General features: G+C 40.7%; 1 protein-coding gene across 1 annotated transcript in view; it reads right to left on the minus strand.

The window, feature by feature from the left end:
* MTMR10 (myotubularin related protein 10) overlaps nucleotides 1-22100 on the minus strand; it is a 38884-nt gene extending 16784 nt beyond the window's left edge. Inside the window, exons 1-5 of the mRNA XM_074155996.1 lie at nucleotides 22041-22100; nucleotides 20699-20759; nucleotides 7499-7635; nucleotides 6591-6663; nucleotides 5553-5695 (exon numbers count right to left, since the gene is read on the minus strand). Coding sequence (XP_074012097.1) covers nucleotides 5553-5695; nucleotides 6591-6663; nucleotides 7499-7635; nucleotides 20699-20759; nucleotides 22041-22100 — 474 coding nt within the window. The remainder of the gene's footprint in view (nucleotides 1-5552; nucleotides 5696-6590; nucleotides 6664-7498; nucleotides 7636-20698; nucleotides 20760-22040) is intronic.
* Between the last annotated feature and the right edge of the window lie 1507 nt (nucleotides 22101-23607).

Here is a 23607-nt window from a genome sequence, read left to right on the forward strand (position 1 = left end):
CTTAAATTGGAAGACAAACATGTTTTACAGGAAATGTTCTCATATCAAACTGAAAAATGTTTGGTATTTTTGCCAATTTACAATTGTGTAAAGCTGAAGATATTTCGGCTCAGTCAAGTAACAAGAGAATAGGCTGCTTGTTGGAAAGTTCCTTTATTAAAAGCAGTCAACACAATGGCTGTAATTATTTCATAGTACAAAGGCCACTTCCCTGTGTCGGTGTCCCCTGTTCAACCCCTGTCTGAGAAAAACAAACGCTACTTTCAGGGCAAGCCCTCCTCTTCAACAGGAATTTTACCAAGGACAAGACCTTCAAAATAGTGCTAATGCTCTTGGAAAAGATAGTTTTGAACAGTCACCTTTAAGATGTGCTAAGTTAGCACCGCCCTGCACTTCACCTGCCTCCCTAAGCCAGGCTACCTGCCCTATGAACGCACTGAAGGACACCATTCCCTTTGCCGCTGCCATTCCTGTTCTGAGTAGACACCTGCAGCAGAAAGTCAGGCAGCCAGAACCTGATCAAGTCCCATGAACAGGATCTGTTCACCTCTCCAGGCAGGAAATTTTCTCGGGAAAATAAGCTTTCACGTAACAAGACTGTCAGACCTAACCATCATGCACGTTCTCCTCCCCCTTAAGCTATGAATTGCCTATTGAGAACTGCTTTTTTTCCCCTTCTACAAAAATTCCAACACCAGCTATATGTAATAGCTAACTTAGCTTGAGTACAAGTAACCTACATGAGAGGAAAAACAGCACAAGGATTTCAGAAGCTGAAGTAACTTTTTACATATCAGAGTCCTTATTTTTACAAGAACGTGTCTGAATTCTAACTAGAGGTTTCCTTAGCCTTAAGAGAAATATTACAATACATTGCTACTTTTTAGAACACCTTTAGATAAGTTTACTTCTGAAAAAAAGTTTTCTTCAGCCCTTCCAATCCCACTCCAAAGACCATATAGATAATACTGTCTTCTCATGCATTCCCAGACTCTTGAGATATTACCAATTTTTTTGTTGGGGGGGGCGGGGGGGAGGGCAGGTGAGAACATTACAAAGGGTCAGGATCATTTGTCCAAAACTCTGAGTTACATATTATTCTTCATAACAATTAGGAAAAACTTGTTCTGCTCCATCCCAAGTGTTATGACGTGTGAGAAGGCTGGTTTTGATTGCACAGGAAACAAGATTTGAGATAAATAATTTCCCTTACGTTTTGATTAAGCATGTGTTTCTGAAACTGCTCTCACACTCATTTAAAAATGCTTCCTGAAGGAAAAGAACTGAGGGAGTTCCAGAAGAGAAAGGGACTGAGAAAATGGAGATATGTTTAGGAAACAGGAGATTATAGGGTGTGTGCCATTCTGGGGCACTGCCAAGATCCATATGTGTGATGAGGCAACACGCCATCCGTCAGCTAACAGTTGTGAGATCTAAAGCCTCACCTTTTCATACGTTTTAATTTCCTAGTCTAATGTTAAGTATTGTAGTGGCCAGAAGTTAACAGGAGCTTTCAGTTTGACTGTTTGTTGTGATTTTTTGGAACAAAATCATTCCTTTTCCTTTAAGGAACGTGAAATGCTGCTTCTTCAGGCCGCCTAACGCAAGACTTCCCCAGCTTGCTTACCCTCGCTTCCCCATCCTCCGCTTCCTCCCACACCCATCTGGCTTCCCTTCCTTTGGAGACTCTATAGCTTTATTTTAGAGACAAACCAGAATTAAACTGCTAAATAGCGATGAGTGCGACTTTCCACTCCCTCTATTATTCCTTAACTCTTGTCTCCCAAATATCCCTTAATAAAAATGAGGAAGGAAATATTTACTTGACTGATTAATGTTGACAGAGTTTTACTAGCACGTATTGGCTGCAACTAATGGTGAAAGTATTTTTCTAATAGAACTGATTTTTAAGCTTCTTCATAATAATTTACCCCAAAATAAACTAATTCCCCTCAGAACTCAATGTGTTCTTCCAATTTGTTTCTGCTTAAAGGCAGAGAAAGACACCTCTGAAAGTTCTACCATTACCCACGCACCTCAGTCAGACTGTCCATATCTGCAGCCTGATCGCTCTCCAACGCAGAGCCTTCTTTTCACTCTTTTTAAAAGAGACTCAGGATACCCTCTGTTCTAACCCTCTAGCTTAATTAGCAAGGGTTAGTCTCCCTTATGCCCCGTTCACCGAATACAGACACTTCCTTAGGAAAAGATTACATTCTCTTTGCCAACACCAATTTATGTAACCGAACGCTGTCGAGTATTTCCATTGCATTCAGGGAACTTGCACGAAATAAACTGCGTCACTGTATAAAGTTGGTATCTGTTCTCCTTGTAACTATTCCATATATTTCAAACTCATTTTTAAATAGTAATTATCAAGTGTATTGTTTTTATTTCTTTAACTATAGCTCTAAACAGAACATTTGCCACCATCTGGCAGCAAGTTAGAGACATTTATACTCCCATAAAGTGTATAATTTAGTAGGTAAATACTGCATTTTGACCTACCAGTGCTTCATTCATAGGTTGATACTACTCTGTATTACCAGGATGACATTTAGTTAGAAATCTCCCTGCTCTGATTTGTATAGCTGACTGTAGTTCTGCAAAGTTTGCCGAAGGAAGCTATTTATGATTTATGAAGCACTAACATGCAAGTCTCTTGCTTTACAGAACCGAGACTGCAATGCTCACCGTAACATCGCCTTCCCCTCTGCTTATTTTAAAACAAGTGAAAAAAACCTTATTCGAAGAAACTTCAGTCGTGAAGACTTCAGACACGATTTTAATTATAGCTTGCACAATTCACTGATTCCATTCAGAAATTCTGAGTTCTGCAGTTTTTCAACACTAAGCACCCTAGAAAACCTTCATAAAACACATAATCACAACTTACCCCATTCATTTTTCACTCAGGAGGTCCTCATATCTAGCTCCAAAACAAGCATAAGCAAATTTGTGAAGAAAACAATATAGTTGAAAATTATTTTGGTTTGTCTCAAAGAAGTGACTGGAGATTAGGTCCCCAGGTAAAAAGGAAAGTGGAGAAGCTGCGGAGAGCCCAGCAATTGGCTACCCAAGGTGATTATGGTCTTGAAGTACATCTTCTGAAGAAACTAGGCTCATTTAGCTGTGCAGTAATGAGGCTGCAGGAAACCACTACCAGGAAGGTAGTTACAGACTCAGTTCTGCCAAGTGACACAATGGGCAGCAGCCAGAAACTCATCTTGGGACATTCCAGCTGCACATCAGGAAAACCATGCAGCACTGGAACAGGTTACCCACAGAGGGAGAAGGCTCTCCATCCTCGGTGGTTTTCAAGATACAATTGAACAAATCCACAGCTAACCTGACCTAATCCTGGCAACTCTGAAGAGGAAGGTGCACTAGGTGATCTCCACAGGCGCCTCCTGGTCAGTTCTCTACTACAACTTGCTCTTGGTCAGAAGGCAATGCCAGCATGCTCAGCTGAAGAGAAGAGCAGGAATTCCCTCTCATCAGAGCTCAGTCTTGGTCCTCCCTACAAAAGTCACGCTCACACAATTATTTCCAAGCAGACAGCTACCAATGTTTTCATGCACAAAGAGTTGGATGTAAATATATACATACCTGACCACCTCTCTTTGTCTCTAAATCTCAGGACAACCTTGCTAATATGTACTACTTAAAGGGCAGGAACAGAAATCAGATAAAAACCTTTCAAGAGTGTGGTCCTAGGATGCCATTTCAATGCCAGAACAAAGTAACTCCATTCAATATGCTGTGTAAGACCATTCTAGTTGTGTTCGCCAGCATCCCAAAATAATTTAAGCAAAATCCTGCTAGAAGAAACCTGATCTAAGGACCGCATGGTTTTAGACACTTGCATTTTAATGCTAACAAAATAATGTTATTAAGGAAACATTAGATTAGGTTATACAACCTTATCTCCCTTCAGTAAAAGTGTGCTCCTGTGAAACACCCACACAAAGCTGCAGTAACCTACTTGATGCATCAAAACTGCAATAGTACCCACACAAGTTTTCTTCCACCCCTCTGTGAGGCCTTCTGGTATTTGAAAATGGCAAATCTTTATAACCACACAGATTCAGATCCTTCTGGATCTCTAGAACCAGCTGTTCTTCCTATCAAAAGAAATCACGTTGGACCATGTAATTACAAATGTATAAAGCAAGCGCCTTCATAAAAAGGTTTCACTTTTCGCTCTTGCGTAGGTAAACGCAGCACAAAAAGTGTTAATGAGATGCTGAGTTTACGCTCTCCTCCTCCCTCCTCCAGGCTAATCACTCTTCTTAGCTGTGACAGCCAATTAGAAACAGTTGCTATAAAGATATTGCAGTAGTCAGGCTGCTCCAGGGAGATTTCAGAGAAGCTGAGAAAGGGGAATTGAGTGCTGAAAGATTGCCAAGCGTGAAAGGTTACCAACAGCAAAGGCAGCAGGCAGGGAGGGACCTAGAGGCGCAGCAAGGAAAAAGAGAGTCGGCTTCTGCCCATGGATCTGTTTGAGAGGGTAAAAGGTGAGGAAGTGATGAACTGGTTCATCAGTTCCTCAGTTGGTAACTGCAAACAGGCGTATGTCTAGACAGATGGTTCCGAGGACTTAGAGGGTTAAGCTCCAACTTGATCCTACTGAGAAGGGGAATTCTTAAGCTCTGTGAGCAAATTGGGTCATTCCTTACGAAAGGGCTGCTGTGCCCCGCCTGGCCAGGAAGGGGTGCCGGAGTGGCCAGGGGGGCTCTAACTCAAACAACCCACCCCACCACTGCATCCAGAAGGAGGAAGCTGGTGAGCTCATGTTGTCACAGACTAACCATCTCTGATCAGCAGAAACTCATCTGGAGTTTACCATGTTAAATAACACTGTATGATTTTGTTGAGGCTTAAGACAAGTGTTAAAGCTGGGGAAGGAATGAAATTTCTAGGAATGTACAGACAGAAGTAATTCCTCTTGTTATCACAGTTATTCCTCTTGTTACAAGGCAAGCAAGTCTTTTCCACGAAAACGTTGAGAAAGAGCAGATAGTTTTATGTAGACGAGAGAAACTGGTCATTCCAAGACCTCTCTGGATGACTTGCTGTGTGAAGCAAGTAAGAAGCATATATATAAGATAGTACAACTTTACCCTATGGGTAAATTAAGCTTATGACTTTCAGAAAATGTATCAAAGTTTCAAATATTTTACGTAACAATGTAAACATCTGTTGTACAGCTGCAATGCAGTAGTCTGATTCCAGTCTTTAAAAAAAATTTGTTTAATAAATTAGTAATTTTTAAAAGTGCAACAGATATGGCAAGAAATGCAGGTTTCTCTTATACAAAAAGAAACACTGAATACATCATGCTAAATTTTGTACCTAACAATTTGGACTATAAAAATCTAGATATTCTAGATTTCTAGAAACAGATTCTAGATCCTAGTAACAGAATGTGATTGATTTGCAGTGCTTGTCCCCTACTTGTCTATCAAAACATAAAACAAAACGTTCTTATTAGCACAGCTGTTGCTATGTGTAATGACTACAAGGCAAGATTTCATAAGGAGATTCAATACCTTTTTTGCACTTTCGGGACCAGCTTCATCAAAACGAAATCTGACAATACGGAAGTCTTTGCAATAAATTATTAATTCAGTTGGATTAAACTTAAGTTTTTGGTTGGGACCGAGGACCTTCTGCTTCCTCTTGGTGTCATTCACTGTAAAAAAAAGATAAAGCTATTGGGCTGGGTTTTGCAAGTATACAATGCAAGACTGGCTCAAACAGATATAGTAATGCTGCTACCAGCACTTTTTCCATTTAATAATGCATTTCAACTGTTCAGTCGATGTAGAAAACGTACAGGTCCTCCTGTTGATTGATCACCTTTCAAACAAGTGGATGAATTTCTGCTTCCTGTATGTCCAGATTACTTTTGTCCATCAACTTCACAAACAAGGAAGTAACACGCAGTATTCCCAAGAGCAATTTTGGCTCCCAGACAGTTAATTGGAAGGGCTGCAACAGCCTTCTCATGCACAGTAATTTGCACATATGCTGTTTTTTTTTAATTATTTTTTTGTTACTTGGATGTATTAAAAAAGTGCTGGAGTTAAGACTAAGATTAACTCCTTATTTCTTACATAAAACTCAGGAATGTAAGTATTGTAAATTGCCAGCTGGTCTAGACCTGCACAGATGGGCTGTGTCTCTTCGACTTTTCAAACAGAGAATGTTAAGGTGTAAAAAGTGAGAATCAGAAGCCACAGGGATTTTATTTGTGGTAACTGGGAAAACTGGGGAACATAGCTTTTGAGTGATTAATTGACATAGCTGCCTGGTTGCAGGCATCTTCTGGGTTAAACTTAAGTTCCTCTAGGGAACCCAAGACAAGTGTTTTAGGACACCTCTATGTGTCTCACTGTGCACCTCAAGTTTTATTCAGCTTTTAAGGCTTTTATCCTAATTTTAAATAAATTGCATTTTCAAATCAGTGAAGATTAATGACATAAAAGCTTAAGTGTCAACAATTCTGCACAACCTAACGAGCAGTTTACAGCTTTGAACTGAGTAAGTTTAAAGCCTGTCATCATACATAACTATTTTTGACATACCTGTGACAATCTGCTCAATGCATGTCAGTGGGACATCGTGTTCACCAAGGAGGAGGTTTTTATAATGGAATTTCTGAAACACACGAACTCATAGCCATTAACTGCAGTTCTGCAGTTCACAACCAGATATACAGCACAACTTTGAACAAACTATGACAAAAATCAGGCATGCCTAGACTTTTCTGACGTGTTCCACCTTCGCCTATTCGCAGGCAATTAGAGGCTGTGGAAACAGCTCCCCTGTGCTGGCGAACGCACACCAGTTTAGAAACCCCAGTGGAGTATGCAAAATAACCCCACCACTTGCACTGAATTTACTAGCCTCAAAAGTTGCTGGTAGAAATTCAATACAATCTGAAGCATAATATATATACACACACAATACAAAAAAATCTCCAACTATTACTGTAACCATAGAAAGAAAAAAATACTAATTCACTTTCAGAAATTAGTTTTGAGAACCACTTCATGTCAAAAATTAATTTTTTGAAGTTGTCCTCCATCAGTAACGCCAATAAAACTTGGATGCATTAAAGACTTTGCTGATCTGGCACTTGTCTAGTCAAAGGAACATTTGCAATTATCTTCTTCAAGGAGGAACATGTTTTTATATAATTCCTGCTTTGCCTTTTGTAAAACCACTTCCCAGTGAAGCCTCTATAAACAGAGGTAAATAGAGCTGACTGTACTTCCACACCAAACTTGCTCTGTTCTGGTATTCTGAGGGAAGGGATGGAATAGCAGCACATTCAGAACAGGACAGTGGAACCACACACACCATTTAGCCTGCTTTGTTTTAGAAGGCATCATATTGATATCAGATCTGAGACAGATTCACTGTATTCTAATTAGATCCATTTTACCTATCCTATTACCATCATGATGTAGTTTTGTGAGTCGCAACAAACCTGTAGTGGCATCGGGTCATCCGTAATAAAGGAAATCTTGAAGTTAGTGCAAACCAATTTGCCCCACAGGTCATACTGACTTGTGTCTGTCGCGATGCATTTTCTTACAAAATTTACTTCATTCACCACAATTTCACCTAAAACAGAAAAAGGGGAGGGGAAAAGAGAAGCCCATATAAATCCCGTAGGTACAACAATTCTAAGTCTGTCGTAGCAAGTAACCCCCAGCTCTTTACCTGTTCCAAGTTATACACCTCTTCTGGGCAAACCTGGAGTTTAATTAACACCACTCCAGGGAAAAAAAAGAAAACTATCATTCCAAAACAGCCAATATTGTGCAGCAGTTAAAACCCCCCAAAAAAACTCTCCAAAAACAACAAAAAAAAACCCAACAAAACCCACACTACTTTCCTTATACGCAGAGATCAAAATCTGCAATTCTTCACTAGTAAAAATTCATTGGTTTGGACAACACTGTCCTTTAAACAAAGGGATATATTCGTGTACTTCACCTAGCATTTATTTTAAAAACTGAAATTAGCTGGCTATTGTTAAGTACTTTAGATATAAAGTTCATGAACTCAGAGACTGAGGACTATTTAAAAAGAAAAAGTAAATTGCTACACATAATGTTACTTTTTAGTTCTACAACGGAGATACAAAGGTTTCTGAAAGCTAAAAGTAATTCCATTTTTATTTCAGGAAATAAACTTGGTAATTTATTTTACTCCTGTATAGGGCTTTCGCTTCTGTCATCAGATCAACCACTTCCTTCTGCTGCTGTCTACCACAAACAGTGCGGGAGTCGAAGTGTGTTCAAGAAAAGTGTTATTTTATAATAGCTGTAGGTTTTTGTTTAAAAAAAGACTAAGGACTAAAGATTGCTAAAGCCTAATTTACTCGTAATAGGTTGGGCATATTTAGTCCCAGTTGCCCGAAATATCATCTCAGAGTGACCTATGCTTCGCAAGAAACCAGTCAGTTCTTTGGGTGATTCTAATCAGTAGGCAGTAATCAGTTATCTCTATGCCCAATAAGTACGGATATAACTTTGAATAAACCTCCAATCTGTCTCCTGATCTAGAGAAGGTGTTTTCCTCTGCTAGTTGCCACTGCACCCAAATAACCACACATTCAAAGAACTGTCTTTAGCATTCCAAAGGCTTGAGTGGAAATGCACCTTGTGCTAGTCCGGAGACCCAGCCTCTGCTCATGCTCCTCATCCCAAGAGGTCCAGCGAAGCTGCCCTGATACCATCATCAGGCATCAGCCTGGAATCCACAAAGAGCAGCAGCAAACAGAGCCCCTGCTTTTAGTTCAGTTGTGATAAACAGCTACAAAAATTCCTTGAACTAACTCTGTAGCCTTGAGCTGGCAGAATTACGTTGAGTATTCTGGGACTTTGAAGATGTAAGGGGACAAGTTTCATGGACCCGCGATTATCGTATATGTGCATCATCTATGCCACAAGTGGCAAGAGTTGTGCAAATGCTCTATAAAGAGATGTGCTGGAGCTTTAAATCTTTTCTCAAACATTTTGGAAAAAAAAAATAAGTATCTGATTCTGACAGCTTCAGTACAAATAGTTAAAGTTCAGCCAAGTCCACAGCAATTGAAAACAATGTCTTATAATGGGGTACATGAGAATGACAAGCCCTACTTCCGTTAAACATCGTGATGAAAATGTTTCAATACTTTCAGCAGAGTCTGGCCTGAAACTTCTTAATGGCCAGCATTTTTTCTAATAAGTTATTTACTTAACTGCAAAAGCCCAAATCTATATTAAAGCAGCTCCTCACAGATGAAGTTAATCTTCAACCATTCAATGTCAACTTCTCAGTCACATTCTGCCTGCGAAGCTTCCCCTCTCCACAAAGTCAGTTCTTCTAAACCAAAATAGTTTTTATTCTTCCCTTTCTCAGTACCTCCAGTGGATTTAATAAAAAGATATGGAGAGCCAAATACACCATAGAAAGAAGTGCAACTTCTGTAGGTACTTTTTCCTCCCATATAACATGCCCGTATCTGTTGTCAAGCGTAATATTTTTTAGTATCACACAGGAGACTCTCTTGGTAAAAGCACAAATTACTCTTACCAAAATATTTCAGTACTTCAGGTCCTTGATGCTACAAGACAGTAGAGAAATAGGAGATCCATTACAGCTCTCAATTTGAAGCTGCTACAGTGTAAGGCCTGCCTTACTGTACACACTACATCAATCTCCTTAGCAAAGCCTGCCCTTTTTCCTTCCCTCCTCCATTCCTTGTGGCAACACTACAAGATGTTAATTCTAATCCTATTTTAGTGCAACTTCATTTATTCTCATTTCATCCAACAGAAATACATTCTGGATTTTTTGGCCCAGTTTCTCATTTGGACTCAAATTTACAGCCCTAACACAGAACTGTCAGTTTTGAACCTGAGTATTACATCATGGCAAGAGCGCGCACACACCAATTCCAACCAAAGGGCTTGAACATTCACAACAAAGCGTGAGAAAGTTTGCAATGAAAATTTAACAGATGCCATTTTCAAAAGCCTCGAGAAACTGAACTTTTTTTTTTTAAAATGCAGGCTTGGAATTTTACATTGATCCAGCTTTTATCCTTCGTTTGGACATCCGCAATGAGCAATAAAAAAAGGTGCAAACCTTCCAACCTTAACACAAATTTAGGAAAGTAGATGAACAGCGTAAGGAGTACACGTAGGTCTTAAACAATGAACCCTTCTTGTATTTGTAGTTGAGTAGGTGATTTTTCTACACAAGTGTCAACAACAGAGCTATTCACAGATATTACACTGCACATTTTCACAATGTAGCTGCTGCTTTTTCCAGTAAACAGTCACAAGCTGTTCCAGACACGGAACAGCAGTCAACACTTCCATGTGACTCCAGCACTCAAAGTATGATCTCAGGAGACAAGAGCAGTTTGTTTAAACTCTGACAGGAAACCAGAAGAAAAATTACAGGTTGCCACCCTTCTATATAAAGCCTAATCATGTTTAATAAAAATATTTCTACATTGAGTATGTGAATCACAAAAATAACACAAGAGACTGAAGGATGTCTCTAGCTAATACACCTTCCACTTAACACACAGCCTCAGAAACTCCTAACCGTCAGAAAAAAAATGTGCTAAACCTCCCAAAAGCACATGCAATTTGACAGTTTCATATTTTGGATGTTAAGAGAATTCACGGTATATACCTACTCCACCATAATGCATAGTTCACTACAATCCAAATAACACTCGGAAAGCAGAGCACGCATGGGAACTGGAGACAACAGAGGCACAACGAAAAATGCTGAATTCCTTGATGAGCAGGAGGATGGACCAACAGGTCTCCCAGCTGCTGGGCAGCAGCTCCCATTCTGTCCCCAGCCCGAGTCACACTAAGCAATTCTGGTCTAGGCTTCAGGGCAACTCCTGTCTGCAAAATCTGAAAACACAATCCCTAATCAATAACATCCTAAAATAAAAGATGTTGTGGACCATTTTTCCCACTACTGAACAATATTTTTGTCAATTTTGGTGCCATGCCCCACAAGATGGTGATTAATTTTTTGGATTGTTTATCTTATGAAGGTAGTAATATGTAACTTACTATCAGGGACTCTGGATTCAACAACCTGCATAAATGCAGATCACACAAAATATCTGAAACATTTTCTTCACTTTTTTGGTGTATTTTCTGTCAGCTTTATCATTATTTGTTATAAATAACAGGGCAGTCAGACAATACGGAAATGTAATAGGTCTGAAATACTAAGAAAGAGCTGCTAGAATTAGCACTGCATTAGAACTTGTCATTGGAAATTTCCACATTTTCTCTACAGACGAGGGTCTGGTTTCTTTATAGCAGTAGAAGATGCATAAATAATCCTCTTTCACCTATATACCCAGTTCTCAGGCTTGCTATTTTAAGATTCTGTATTATCTTAGCTTAGAATTCAAGAAACATGCCAACAAAGAAAGAGACCTCGAGTAACTTCCAGGTTTTCAGTTGCTCGCTGAAGTAGTTGCCAAACCCTTCCATCCAAAAGAGTTCCTGGCAGTTTTGATGCCTATGAATACAGAAGGAATATAGCAGGGCAGCGCATCTTAAAACCTTAGTTTTCAGGGAAGAAGGCTGATGGAATAGCATCTAGGACCACAGCCTTACTAACGTCCCAGGTGAGGCAGACGGAACAGTATTCAACAAATCAAATGGTACTGACAATACAAAAATGTTGCAGAATGAAATAAAGTAACTGAGCAGTTCACAAGGTGATATATTCATACTGCATTGTATATATACACTCACCCGCCAATATGTACACAGAGAGATAGAGCACACACACACACGTTCAAACACTCCCACACAGTATTTCTAGCACATGAAGAACCTGATCCTTGCTAGAGGCAATGAATGGCTGAAATCAGACTCCGTAAGTGAATAATGCAAGTCCAGGCTCAAGAAGTTTGCAGGTACCCTACATAACACTAAGGGAACTTTTTCAAAGCTGTACTAGAAGCATAAGAATAGATGTATTAGTATAAGCTATCCTTAATGAGAGAGCTGAAGTTCTAAATCAAAATCTGAATATGTTTAGTATACATTCAAGGTCTAATAGACATAAGGACAATAGAGGGTATTGAGTACTTTATACAGTCATGTAATTCCTACCTAAATTCAGGAAAACCTAGCACTTACAATACACCTAGGAAACTAAGCCCCTGCTCCTCATTTATAATGCTGAGAGTGCTTATACCCAATTAAGACAACAGAAAATCAGCTTGTTTATGTGAAAAGATAGTCTAAAAAGTTCACAACAGAAAAGCTAAAGTTATTTCAAGTAGCCATTTAACCATTAAAAATGCACATTAATGCATTCACTTGTATTTGGAAAGATATAAGTCTAAAACTGCTCCAAAATGATTGGCAAATAATTAACTCCTATAAATTTCCAAGTAAGAATTTCCAGTAAAAGCTTCATTAATAAGTAACTGAAATCTAGAACATCTTACCCCATTTAGCTGCCTTTTCTTAGCTGTTCTCTTGTAGAGAGAATACCAAAATTGTATGGGTTTATTAGTATGCACCAAGCATTTAGATGTAAATGGCTCTAATCCACTTCTAAATGAATCTTCTGTTCAGTGTGCTCAACCACTTCCAAACTAAGAAAAAAGTATTTGTAAACTCATGAAATAATTTTTTTAATCTCTTTTCTGATTTTCAGGAGCTCTTACAATGTATTTAAGGATTTAAGGTATGTGAAGACAAAAAAAGCTGCAGGCTATTGTAGGTATCACCCGTCTTTTTATTTCCCCCAACCATTTTCCAATACCTTCACACTTAGTTAAAAAATAGATTACATTTAATTTTCTGTACATCTGCAGAAAGCAAAAACAACCAAAACCAAAGTATAAATGTTGTTCCAAAAGGACAGCTCAATACTGTGATTATTTGGAATGAAAAACCATTTGGATATATGCTACTTGCATTAATTTTTAAGAGGAGAACCTGGGATTTCTTTCAAAACACAACTCTAACCATTGCCTGGAGAAGTGGTATGTTTTAAATGCACAATACCAAAAGAGCTTGCTTTGCCAATCTGATTAGAAAAATTATTATCATATGAATATTGTACAGTTTTCTCTAGTGTGGTAACAAACAGAAAAAGAGAAAAAGCATGACAAGAGCTCAGCTAAATTTTAGAAAGGCTCAATGAGGAAAAAAAAATAGCAAAACCAAAGTAAAGACTTCTTGGTAAAAGTCTTCAAAGAACAACTATTCTTTCCCCATGCACAATAACAAGATTAAAACCAGTACTTGTCCAATAATGGCTAATCTGCCATTATTGGCAAAAGGAATTGCAAACCCCTGCAAAAGGAATTGACCACGGGAGGGATCTGAAAAGATACTGCTTTTCTGAACTAGGATGGGATGCTCAACAAAAACGTCCCCCATGCCCCTGAAACGCAGTGAAGGACACAAAAACATAGAGCAGGCAACCAACAGGAGTTCCCATGGCAAGGTGGGAACATCCACCATGAGCAAGCCTCTCATTAGAAACTAGATCCAAAACAAAGTATTGCGGCAGATTAAAAAGCTGATCATGCTTACAGAGTTGCTTTAATCCAACAACTTGTATCACCCCTAAAATGGGAACAGTTCCATATTCAACATTCATTCCCACCTCAACCCTTGTGCTGGCACTGCCATTTGTGAAAGACTTTGTTAGTCCCATCAGAGAATTGATCCAGTTGAAAATAATTCTAACCGTACTTTTCTTCCTTTTTTTGTCAGTCCTGATTTCACGTGAATTAGCTCTCTGGTCTGCCTTGTTCTTTGGCTGCACAAAAAAGTGTCAGCACCAAGTAGCTAATAGGACACACAACTGTGATGAAAAAAATTGGAATAATAAACAGCTTCTTTTGGCAGCAGTATGTATTTTTAGGCCAAATTAAAATAACCTTATCACATACACACCCCCAATTACACCACCACCCCCTCCAAAAAAAAAAAAAAAAAAAAAAAAAAAAAGATCTTTTAGCAATGATTTGGTCAGAGTTCTGTAAAGTGGACACCAGACAAGCCAGCGAAGGAGGAGAGTGTTTTGGGTTTTGCATATTTTTAGTCTGGCTGCATAAACTACAGATTCCCAAAGCCTGACTTTGCCTAAACAATATAATCAGTAACAATTTGAGAGGATGGTGGTTTTCAGCCTGTTATTTTGTAACTATGTCACCAATACAAGTTATAGATGCTGTTCCAAACTTGTAATATATTACCTGGTCTAGCACAAATTAGTCAGGTTTGGCTTAATAAATAAATCAATACAGAAACACGTTCCTTAGAAATTAGTTTGCTGAAGACTTACTTCATTGGAAGCAAATATATTTGCCAGGAGACAAAAAACCCAGTAGTTTGGTCAGCTGACCAAATTCAGAATCTACACTAACATTTTATCCCCTTTCTGGACTTTAATGACTTGTGGCATTAAATATATGTGGGACAGAGTGGGCACAAACCAATTACTTCGGAATTGTTTTGCAGAATGCACAGGCAGAAACATTAAAATATACAATTTTAAAGCCTGTTCCTCCTTCTACCTTTAGAGAATGATTTCCATATTGCCCTACAGCTAATGTGTTGCAAATAGGGATGTATTTTTGTAGATTATTTACAAATACTTCAAATATATTACTAGTGAGAAACTTTAAGAAATACACTCTATGTATTCACAACAAAGGCAGCAGAACAAAACTGACTCCATCCAGTAAAATCCACTTGTAAGACTGTATCTGGAACCTAGATTGTACATGCAGACTGCCTTGATAGTACTTCTGTCATGCCAATCTTTAAAAAAAGCAAAACCAAAAACAAAACAAGCAGTTAACTGAACCCAAAATGTACCTGAAAATTTACTTTGAGTCAAACAAACAAAAAAAGCTGTAATAGAAAAGAGTATTTACTATATACTTACTCTAAGTGATGCCTCATTTATTCTAAATATAGGTAAAATGCTTGGTTCATTTTTAAACTTCTTGCAGTATGAAAGATTTGTTTGCAGAAAGCTGCTGTTTCAGATTTCAAATCTAGAATTTGAAGCTCATAATTTATTTAAATAAAAACTTTTGGTATCTTCATGGTGTAGACCAAAAAAAGAAAAAAAAAATCTACTTTAGAAAAGCTTTAGGGCATTGTATGACTTTACAAATTGCCATTCTGATTTTCTAATCTGGCCATTCTGAAACGTTGAAAATAATTTCATGTTCTTATATGACATTCATTCCTGAAAATGAGTTGAAATTACAAAGCTATTTCACTTACTTGTCTAATAACACACAGAAACTTTAAAAACAAACTTTTACAGTAACATTTTAATTTCAAATGAGAAACTTGACGCAGGGAAAAACCCCTAACTCTGCAATAAGTCATCCTAATCAGCTGCGCAATGAGTAAGAGAGCCTTGGCTAGCACACCACAACACTGGAAATGAGAATCAACAACTGAATACGCTTTGGAAACAATCAGAAACTGACTTCATAGAAGTTTTAGCCTGTCACTGCTGATAAGGACTGAATATCTCAACTCACCATCAACAGATGAACATCCTTAACAGATCAATCCATACCCACTTGAGTATCAACAGCTCATTCCAGAAGTAGACATGGAAAAAGGCACTGACAGTAACAGCATTACTACTTGTATCAAGCAGTTAAACAATCCCAGTTTCCTCTTTGCGGTGTTAACTAAAATGATTCCTAATACACAGGAAAAGCAGACCCGATAAATCTCTGGGGTTACGCTCACTAACCAGGTCCCTACTTCTCACCCTCCGCCTCCCCAGCCACAGCACTGGCACCCCGCACTCACCCTGCAACACCCCGGGCTCTGCCCTCCAGCTCTGGGACACCCCAAACCAAGGGAAAAGCCAAGCAAGAGGTGCAGGGGTTCAAAGCAGTCAGCAGCCAACGTACCTGGGGTACTAGCGCACAAGAGTGTCTCACCAAAAAGTTTCTTTCCTTCTCCTATCACAAGATGTGCTGCAGCTGCTCTGGAACACATGACTTAATGTACTAAAGATTTGCAGAAAGCAGGGAAAAAAAATAGAAAACGAGCTGGAAGAATCAGATGCTTTGAAAAAAAACACAACAACTTTCCATGATACAGGCTTAAAAATCTCCCACAACTAAATTTCTACTGTCAGTTGTCTATCTAAAGGCACACGTATACAAAAATGCAAACCAAAACCCAAAAGCAGGTGGCAAAACCAATTAGATTGGCATTACTAGATACAAGCCAAATAGATCCAGTGGCAAAAATCTCGAACACAATATGTAATCGCACCTCAACAAGAGCACAGGACAACCGGAAAATGTTCAGAGGTAATCAAAAGGATGATTAAAAGTACAGAAAGCTTCCTTCTTAGGAGCAACTAAGACAACTAAGCTAAAGAGAAGCAAAACAGAGTAGACAAATGACACAATCACCAATCACATGGAATGGAGGAATACAGCTTGATGTTTGCCATGTCATACAAGAACTAGGATTTATCCAAAGAAACTAGATGGTGGTAAGTTCAGAACAAACAAATAAGGGTAGTTTGTAACAGCATATAATTAAACTGCTGAACTTCTCACCAGATGAGGCTGAAGGTGATCCAAGTCTACATGGCTATAGAAAGCAATTGGATAAATTCCTGTAAGAAAAATCCAGCAAGAAGAGTAATTAAATATGATAGCACTGTCTCTATGACTCCTCACTGGGATCTCCCCATTATGTTACTCTAAGAGGAAAGTCCCTGTGCCACATGCTGGAGGAGCAGGGGGGGCAGAACAAGAGCTGGGAGTGCTGCTTGTCCAGTTCTTTCCTCTTCCTACATGCCTGCTGGCATCCACCGTCAGCAGGAGGTGACATCTGGCCCAGTCCCACCATACTTAGGACCTGTTTATTATAAACCCACCACGGGTGTCATCGCACACCAATGACAGCACTGAAGTTAACTTCTGTGCTCTGACCACGAAACACGCTGCAGACAAGAGACTATGAATAACTGCTCTGCAACAGCAGTTCACCACCCATATTCCCTTAACTTGCCTCAGAGTTAAGGGAGCAAGTGTTAAAGACAAAAAAATACAATTCTAGTTCAGTTTCCTTCTATAATTTTACTGTATAAAGTTTCAAACCCAAAACCAACTAAACCATTTCTAGCTGTTTTGTAAAAACCTACAGGTAACAACCACTAACTCAATCTACTATCAAATTAGTACACTCAGCAACACTTTAAAACAATTACTACAAGTGGGTATTAAGATTCAGGAGGAACAATCCTTTTCTCACATTTAATCAGATGTTCCATTAGTTAGATAATCTCCTGCAGAACATCCTGCCTGAGCAACAGCTAGGGCCCTTTCGCCTGGTCTTGCCTAACCCACGGCGCGTCACTGCTCACAGTAGGGCACAGACGGGGCTGGTTCCTCACCCACCCATGCAGGGCTCCCCCCTGCACGCTGCTTTGCCATTCTCATCACAAAAACATACAGGGCATTGTATTCTAGCTACATCGTACAATTTTTTTTGAATGCTTAGGTTAATGTCTCAAAAATGCTACAGACATTGTTGTGGAAAATAGGCTACAATTGGTTACCAGAACAAAGCATACCGTCAAGTTTAACAACTTTAACCTAATTCTCCCCTAAAGCACACAAGCTAATTTCCTACTCGCCAGGCAAGGCACTTTAACAGACTGACTGGTGGACTACCTGCTATTTCTCTATTTTTTCCACTTTGACTTGCTTATAAAACAAGCTATGCAAACTAACAAAGGAAAACAAAGTGAAACTGTTACACAGGCCAACTCTCCAACTAACTCTGCAAAAACTCCTGCTCAGAGAGCTACACTAGGAGAACAGAACTGCAGAAAGAGAAAGAAAACATGTTTATAACTCCATCTTAAACCCATATCATGTTTGGGAATGAAATTATACCAGATTCTATACAATTATTTGCTTTTCTCTACTGCAGTATCAGTGTTACCACTTACAACCAAGGTTTTTACTTGCTTTAAGCAATGTTTGCTGCTTTTCCTAATATATCACCCTCCTGAGGGCACACAGTTCCATGAGAATACAGGCTGAAGAGATGAGTCTCTTTTCCTCTGGGCACCAGAGGAAACTTTAAAAATAAACTCTACAGGTTAAAAGTTGATTCTAATGTAAACTCCAATTTTTTTTTTAAATAAAACCCTTCTCATTTTGTAACCTGACATATTATTTCTATGTCTGGAACTCCCTCTCCTAATCTCCACTGCACAGAAATACAAGTTAGACAGTAGGGTATTTAGCTACTTTATTTAGCTGCAAGTTTTAGTAAGCTACTCCCTTAAAGTGACTATGTTTTGGGAATCAAAAGTTTAACGCAAGTATTTGCAGTTTTCAAAGATTACAAAAGCAAATAACTGCTTGTGCTAATATAATTGAATTCCAAAAGAACTCTTTAAAAGTTCCACTAATTAAAGAAGCATAATAAACATTCAGCCATGCAGGTTTAACTCTGTTCCTGAGAGCAAAAAGCAATTTCACACAACTATTAAGGACAGGATATTAAGAATACCATACTCAAAGCGTACTTGCAAGGGAGTGCAAGTCAGCTTTAATATAATTAAATGAGTTGGCATTTGGCCAGAAACTTGGGTTATGACAAATCCAAAAGCCAGTCCATCCAACGGTACAATGCGTACTTGTTTATACACTTTTCTGCTGCACCATTTGATGACAGAAACAAAAGAAATGTGTATAGGCCAGTGCTTAACTTTAAACAGGAAAAGTTCCATTTAAGTAATTTAAAATAAGTCACTTGTAAACTTCTAAACCCCTCACCCAGACTGAAGCACACAAAAATGAAAAGATGTTGTCAGAGCTATTCTGTGGCTGAGAAGTGAATTTTATTATGAAATAATTCAAAGTAACACCTTAGAATGACAGAGGTGGAAATTTTAGTTCTCTAGCAAGTCATACTCTTTCAGTCAGTTTCGATATAACCTGAGGCAACTTACTACAAATGTCCCAAAAGCCATCAAATGCTTACTTCAAAGATAGTGCAAACAAGGGAAATGATGCAAACGTGGGATAAATATAAGCTGGTTGAGAAAAACAAACCCAGTCAGCACCATTTTAAGCGTACTTCAGAGTTTCACAAATAAAGAACCAACCACACTGCAGAAAGTTACTGCACAGAAGTTGTTTTCTCTAACTGCTGATGCATATGTGCCACAGTAAAGGCAAGATGTGCCACATTTCGAGAAAAGCAATCTCATACTGCCTTGCATTTTCTGTGGAACGTCTCAGAGAAGAACATGCAGTCACTTCCTTGTGAGTCAAAGACCTTGGATGAATATCAACGGCAACATAACCAGTGAGATGCCAAGCGGTAAGCAGAAGTTTTGCAAGCATAAAAATATAACTATTTCAAATAACAAGCAATGTATTTTAGGATATTTATGCCTCAAGCAAAATATGTATTATTTTGTTTCATGAAGAGTTTCAGTCTTTCAGTTGAACCTCTTCCACAATATTTCAGCTTCTTAAGCTTAAGGTACATCACTGGACCGTACCACATAGCAATTAGTACTGCTTAATTAACAACAGGCCCATATGAAGTAGTGACAGAAATAAGTTTTAAGAGTAACTTGTTTATTCCACTGAGCACTTTGAAAGTTAACATGTTTTATCAACTTACACAACATGACAGCAATAGCTGCCTACATTAGTACGTGTGTGTAAATTCAAATTTGTTAACGTGTAAGCTGAATGCTAAGGAAAAAATGCAGCATACTGTTCTGTTTTAAACTCAAAAATACCCTTAAAAACAGCACGCCAAATTTATTACTGTGATGTACAGTTTGCAATGAAAGTAATCTTGAGAACAGCAGATTGTTCCTCTGGTATCTGAAAATGGCTTTTAGAAATCCCCATTGATCAAAATGCCATTTACCAAAGATTATTTCTTATTTAAAATAGGCAAGTCAGGAATATCCTATGTTCTTATCAACATGTAATTATGAACAATAATAAAAACATTGCTTTTCTCATCCACTTCCTAAAAAGGTTATTCTGCCTAGGTTTAAAGACACTTGCAGATTCCAAAGTTATGTAACAGCTGCATATTCAATATGAGTAAATGAATAAAGATGGTATTAGATGTTTTCCAATACACCAGTCAATCGTACCTACCTACTAGAAATGCTATGAATATTTCCCTTTAAAATAAAGGAAGACTACAATACATGCTATGGTGAGTGAGTTCTGCACCCAGGTGAAGGTCTGACTATCTGACAAAAATATAATTACTAGTAGTCTTCTAAAAGGTGTCATAAATGTTACAAAATTTACAACAGTTTCATTTCAAATACTTGCAATAAAACCAAGACATTATTCTACACTAAAGCATTACACAGGCAAAACTGCCTATGTAGTTATTTAGTGCTTCAGGCAGGTTAGAACAATTTTCTACAGATGCAAATATCGTTAGATTTTCCTACTTAGAAGTTATATTTCCTCAAAGAGCATGCCAAGATTAAAATATACCAAAATCAATAATCACAGAAAAATAGGGAGAACCATTTACATTTTACCAATTCTATTATAATAAACAAAAGGCTTGAGTATAGCCTTGTTGAGGTATCTGTCCAGTTCCTGATTTATACCTACCTGGCAGAAGTACCGGTTCCAGTTTTTTAATCCTTGGTTCTGAAGCTGTATGGTCTTCAGCCTGGAGGGGAAAAAAAAAATAGAATTTTCTTAAGAATCAGAATTTTACAATCAGACACAAGTCCAATCTATTTGGGCAAAGAAAAAGTTCTTCTTTTAACTTAAAAAGCTGATCTTAAGGAGCTAGGATCCAATCACAGCAACAGCTTTCTGTAAAGATATTAAGTTTTGTGTACATTTAGCTTTGTACCAGAAGAATAATATAATATTTAAAGTGCTAATGTTTAGCTAATTGTGTAACCTAGGCTATAACAACTCACAGGATGACCAAAAACCAATTTGGTTTAACATTCCATAAATGTTAAGCCATAAATGCTCATGTCCTACAACAAGCTTTACACAGGTAGGGACACCGAAGTTTGCACAAAACTCTCAAACAAATTTTAACATGCATTACTTCCAACATAAGAAACATTTCCAAAAAACAAAGCCTAGAACACATACATGACTATCTGCATTTTAATTCCAACCCTCAAAAATAAAAATACTTCTATAAAAAGACTGGAACCATCAGTGAAATAACCTTAATTCCTACACTGACAGCGATATTGCATATGCCAGGACAAGAAACACCCAGAACAACGCTGCATCGACGTTTCACTTTTACCAAGAAAATGTGAAAGAGCAAAAATGAGTCAACATGTCAAATGTGTTGCTAGAAGAGGCCCTGCCTTATCTGAAACAGATAAATAAAAATCACATTCTGTCAAGTGCACACCCAGACCACACAAAATATCCTGGTGGTTCTATTATATATGCTTGATACTATATGCACTATGAATAGTATTCTACTATATATACCTGATGTATATGCTTGATTTTCTTATGTATGCCGCCAGCCAAGTTTTCCATGTGAAATGCTGGCTGGGGCGAGAGCTTAGTTCTCTGCCCAGCGGCCAGGAGCCGGCTCTTTTCTCCCCAAAGGGCGGCCGCAAGTAACACCGACCACCCCCCCGCGCAAAGGGCCCGAAACACCTGAACTTTCCAAAACAACCTCACACCGGCCGGTTTTAACTGATACGAGACTTTTTTGTGACACGAGCTGTGCCCTCGGGCCCGTCCCCGCACACGCCCGCTCCCAGGCACCTCGCACCGGCCGCCCCGCTTTTGTTCCCCGCCGCGGCGGAGCATTTCCAAAGGGGAGCCCCCCCCAAGTCCCGCCGGCGGCGGGGAGAGGCTGCGGGCAGCGCCCCGGGCGAGCGGCCCCGGCGGCGGACCCTCGGGCAAGGCCAGGGCCGGGCTCGGGGCAGGGCGGCGACGGAGGCGGAAGGCCGTTCGTTACCTGAGGCAGCGGCAGAAGGTAGGACTTGAAGGTGGGCTTGGGCTGCTTGAGAGAAAACATGGTGGCTGCCGGCGGGGAGCCCGGCGGGCCGGGCCCAGCAGGCCCCGTCCCGGGGGCCGGGTGTCGCCGCCCGCCGGCTCAGGCCTGGCGCCCCGCAGCCGCTCGGGGCTGCGCGCTCCCCCTCACACGGCGGCGGCCGCGGCGGGCGGCGGCGGAGGCGGCCCCAGCGCACCCTCCTTCCCCCAGGGAGGAGCCAGCCGCCTGGGCAGGCCCGGCCGGGGGCTGCCCCAGCCCCTCATGGAGCCCCCCGCGGCTCCCTCCGCCTCCCCGCCAGGGCGGCCGCCTGCCGGCCCCGCACCTCTCTACCGCCGGCGGCGGGCGGGCGGGCGGCGGGCTGGGGCGGGCCCTGCCGGGGCCGCCATGCCAGGGGCGGGCGGAGCGGCCGCTCTACGGCGGCGCGCAGGGCTCAAGCGGCCGCGGCCCGGCGTCTCGCGGCCCGTCTGGCCTGAAGGGACACCGTTCCTCGCCCAGTTACCGAGTCTCGGCCGGCCCCAGGAGACCCCCGCAGCCCGGGCCCGGGCGAGCAGGCAGAAGAGCGGCCACAGAGAGGGGCCTTCGGCGCGGGGGCACGCACCCAGGTGGAGGCTGACTCCCAGGGTCTCCAGAGCGGCCTCTGAGCCGCTGCGAAGCCCCCGGAGGGGCAGGTTGTTACTGCGGCCCCAGCAGCACAAACCCGGCTCCGGCGCGAATCGGCCACCGCGACCCGGTCCTCTCCGTCCCCCTTTGCACGGGGGTCTCGGGTGACAGCCCTGCAACGTACGGGGTCGATGGGTGCAGCCCCCCGGCTGTTGCGCACACTCACCCTCCTGCTGCAGAGCTGACCTCCCCGTCCTTCCCTTTCCTTTAGCTTTACAGGCGCGCTCGGGATTGCTCACTCGAGTTTCTCTAGGACATGGAAATAACACTCTTACCCACCTAAACTGCTAAATTCCAGCACTCTTTTGATAAGTAGGAAACTGAGCAGTTACTCACGTTTGTTTAGTGGCCCCTGGCACCCTTAAATGTCCATGTTGCAGGTGTTTATGTGAGCATTGACTGCAATGCCCTTGCCCTCTGTGGTGGCAAGACCTCCTACAACAAGCAAGTTTGGATGGAAATGGGGTTTAATCGAGAGCCCCAGCACCGGACCACATGGGTCCATCAGCTGTGAGACGAAAGGCCAGGGGAGAGCCTGGGTTCTCCTGCTGGTGGTCCAAGCATAAAGGAACTGGGCAAAAGCAGCCAGGCCTCTCCAGAGTTTGGCACCAGGTCTGATGCACTGGGCAGGGTGGGAAGGGCTGCTGGTTCCTGCTGGTGCTCCCCCCACAGCTGGAGCACCACAGGAGGGGTTCCAGCCAAGCATAATTAACTGCAAGGACCATGGTTTAGGGACAAGAGTTGGAGGCGTGGACCTGTCAAACTAACTGCTGGTAGTTGGGCACTGTAGCCTCACCTTTTTAAAAAGCATGGTTTTGGTCAGCACACTACCATTTTTCTGTAACAGCTCATATGCAAGATAACATCAGTA

This window comes from Numenius arquata, chromosome 11, assembly GCF_964106895.1.
Source record: "Numenius arquata chromosome 11, bNumArq3.hap1.1, whole genome shotgun sequence".
NCBI lineage: Eukaryota > Metazoa > Chordata > Aves > Charadriiformes > Scolopacidae > Numenius > Numenius arquata.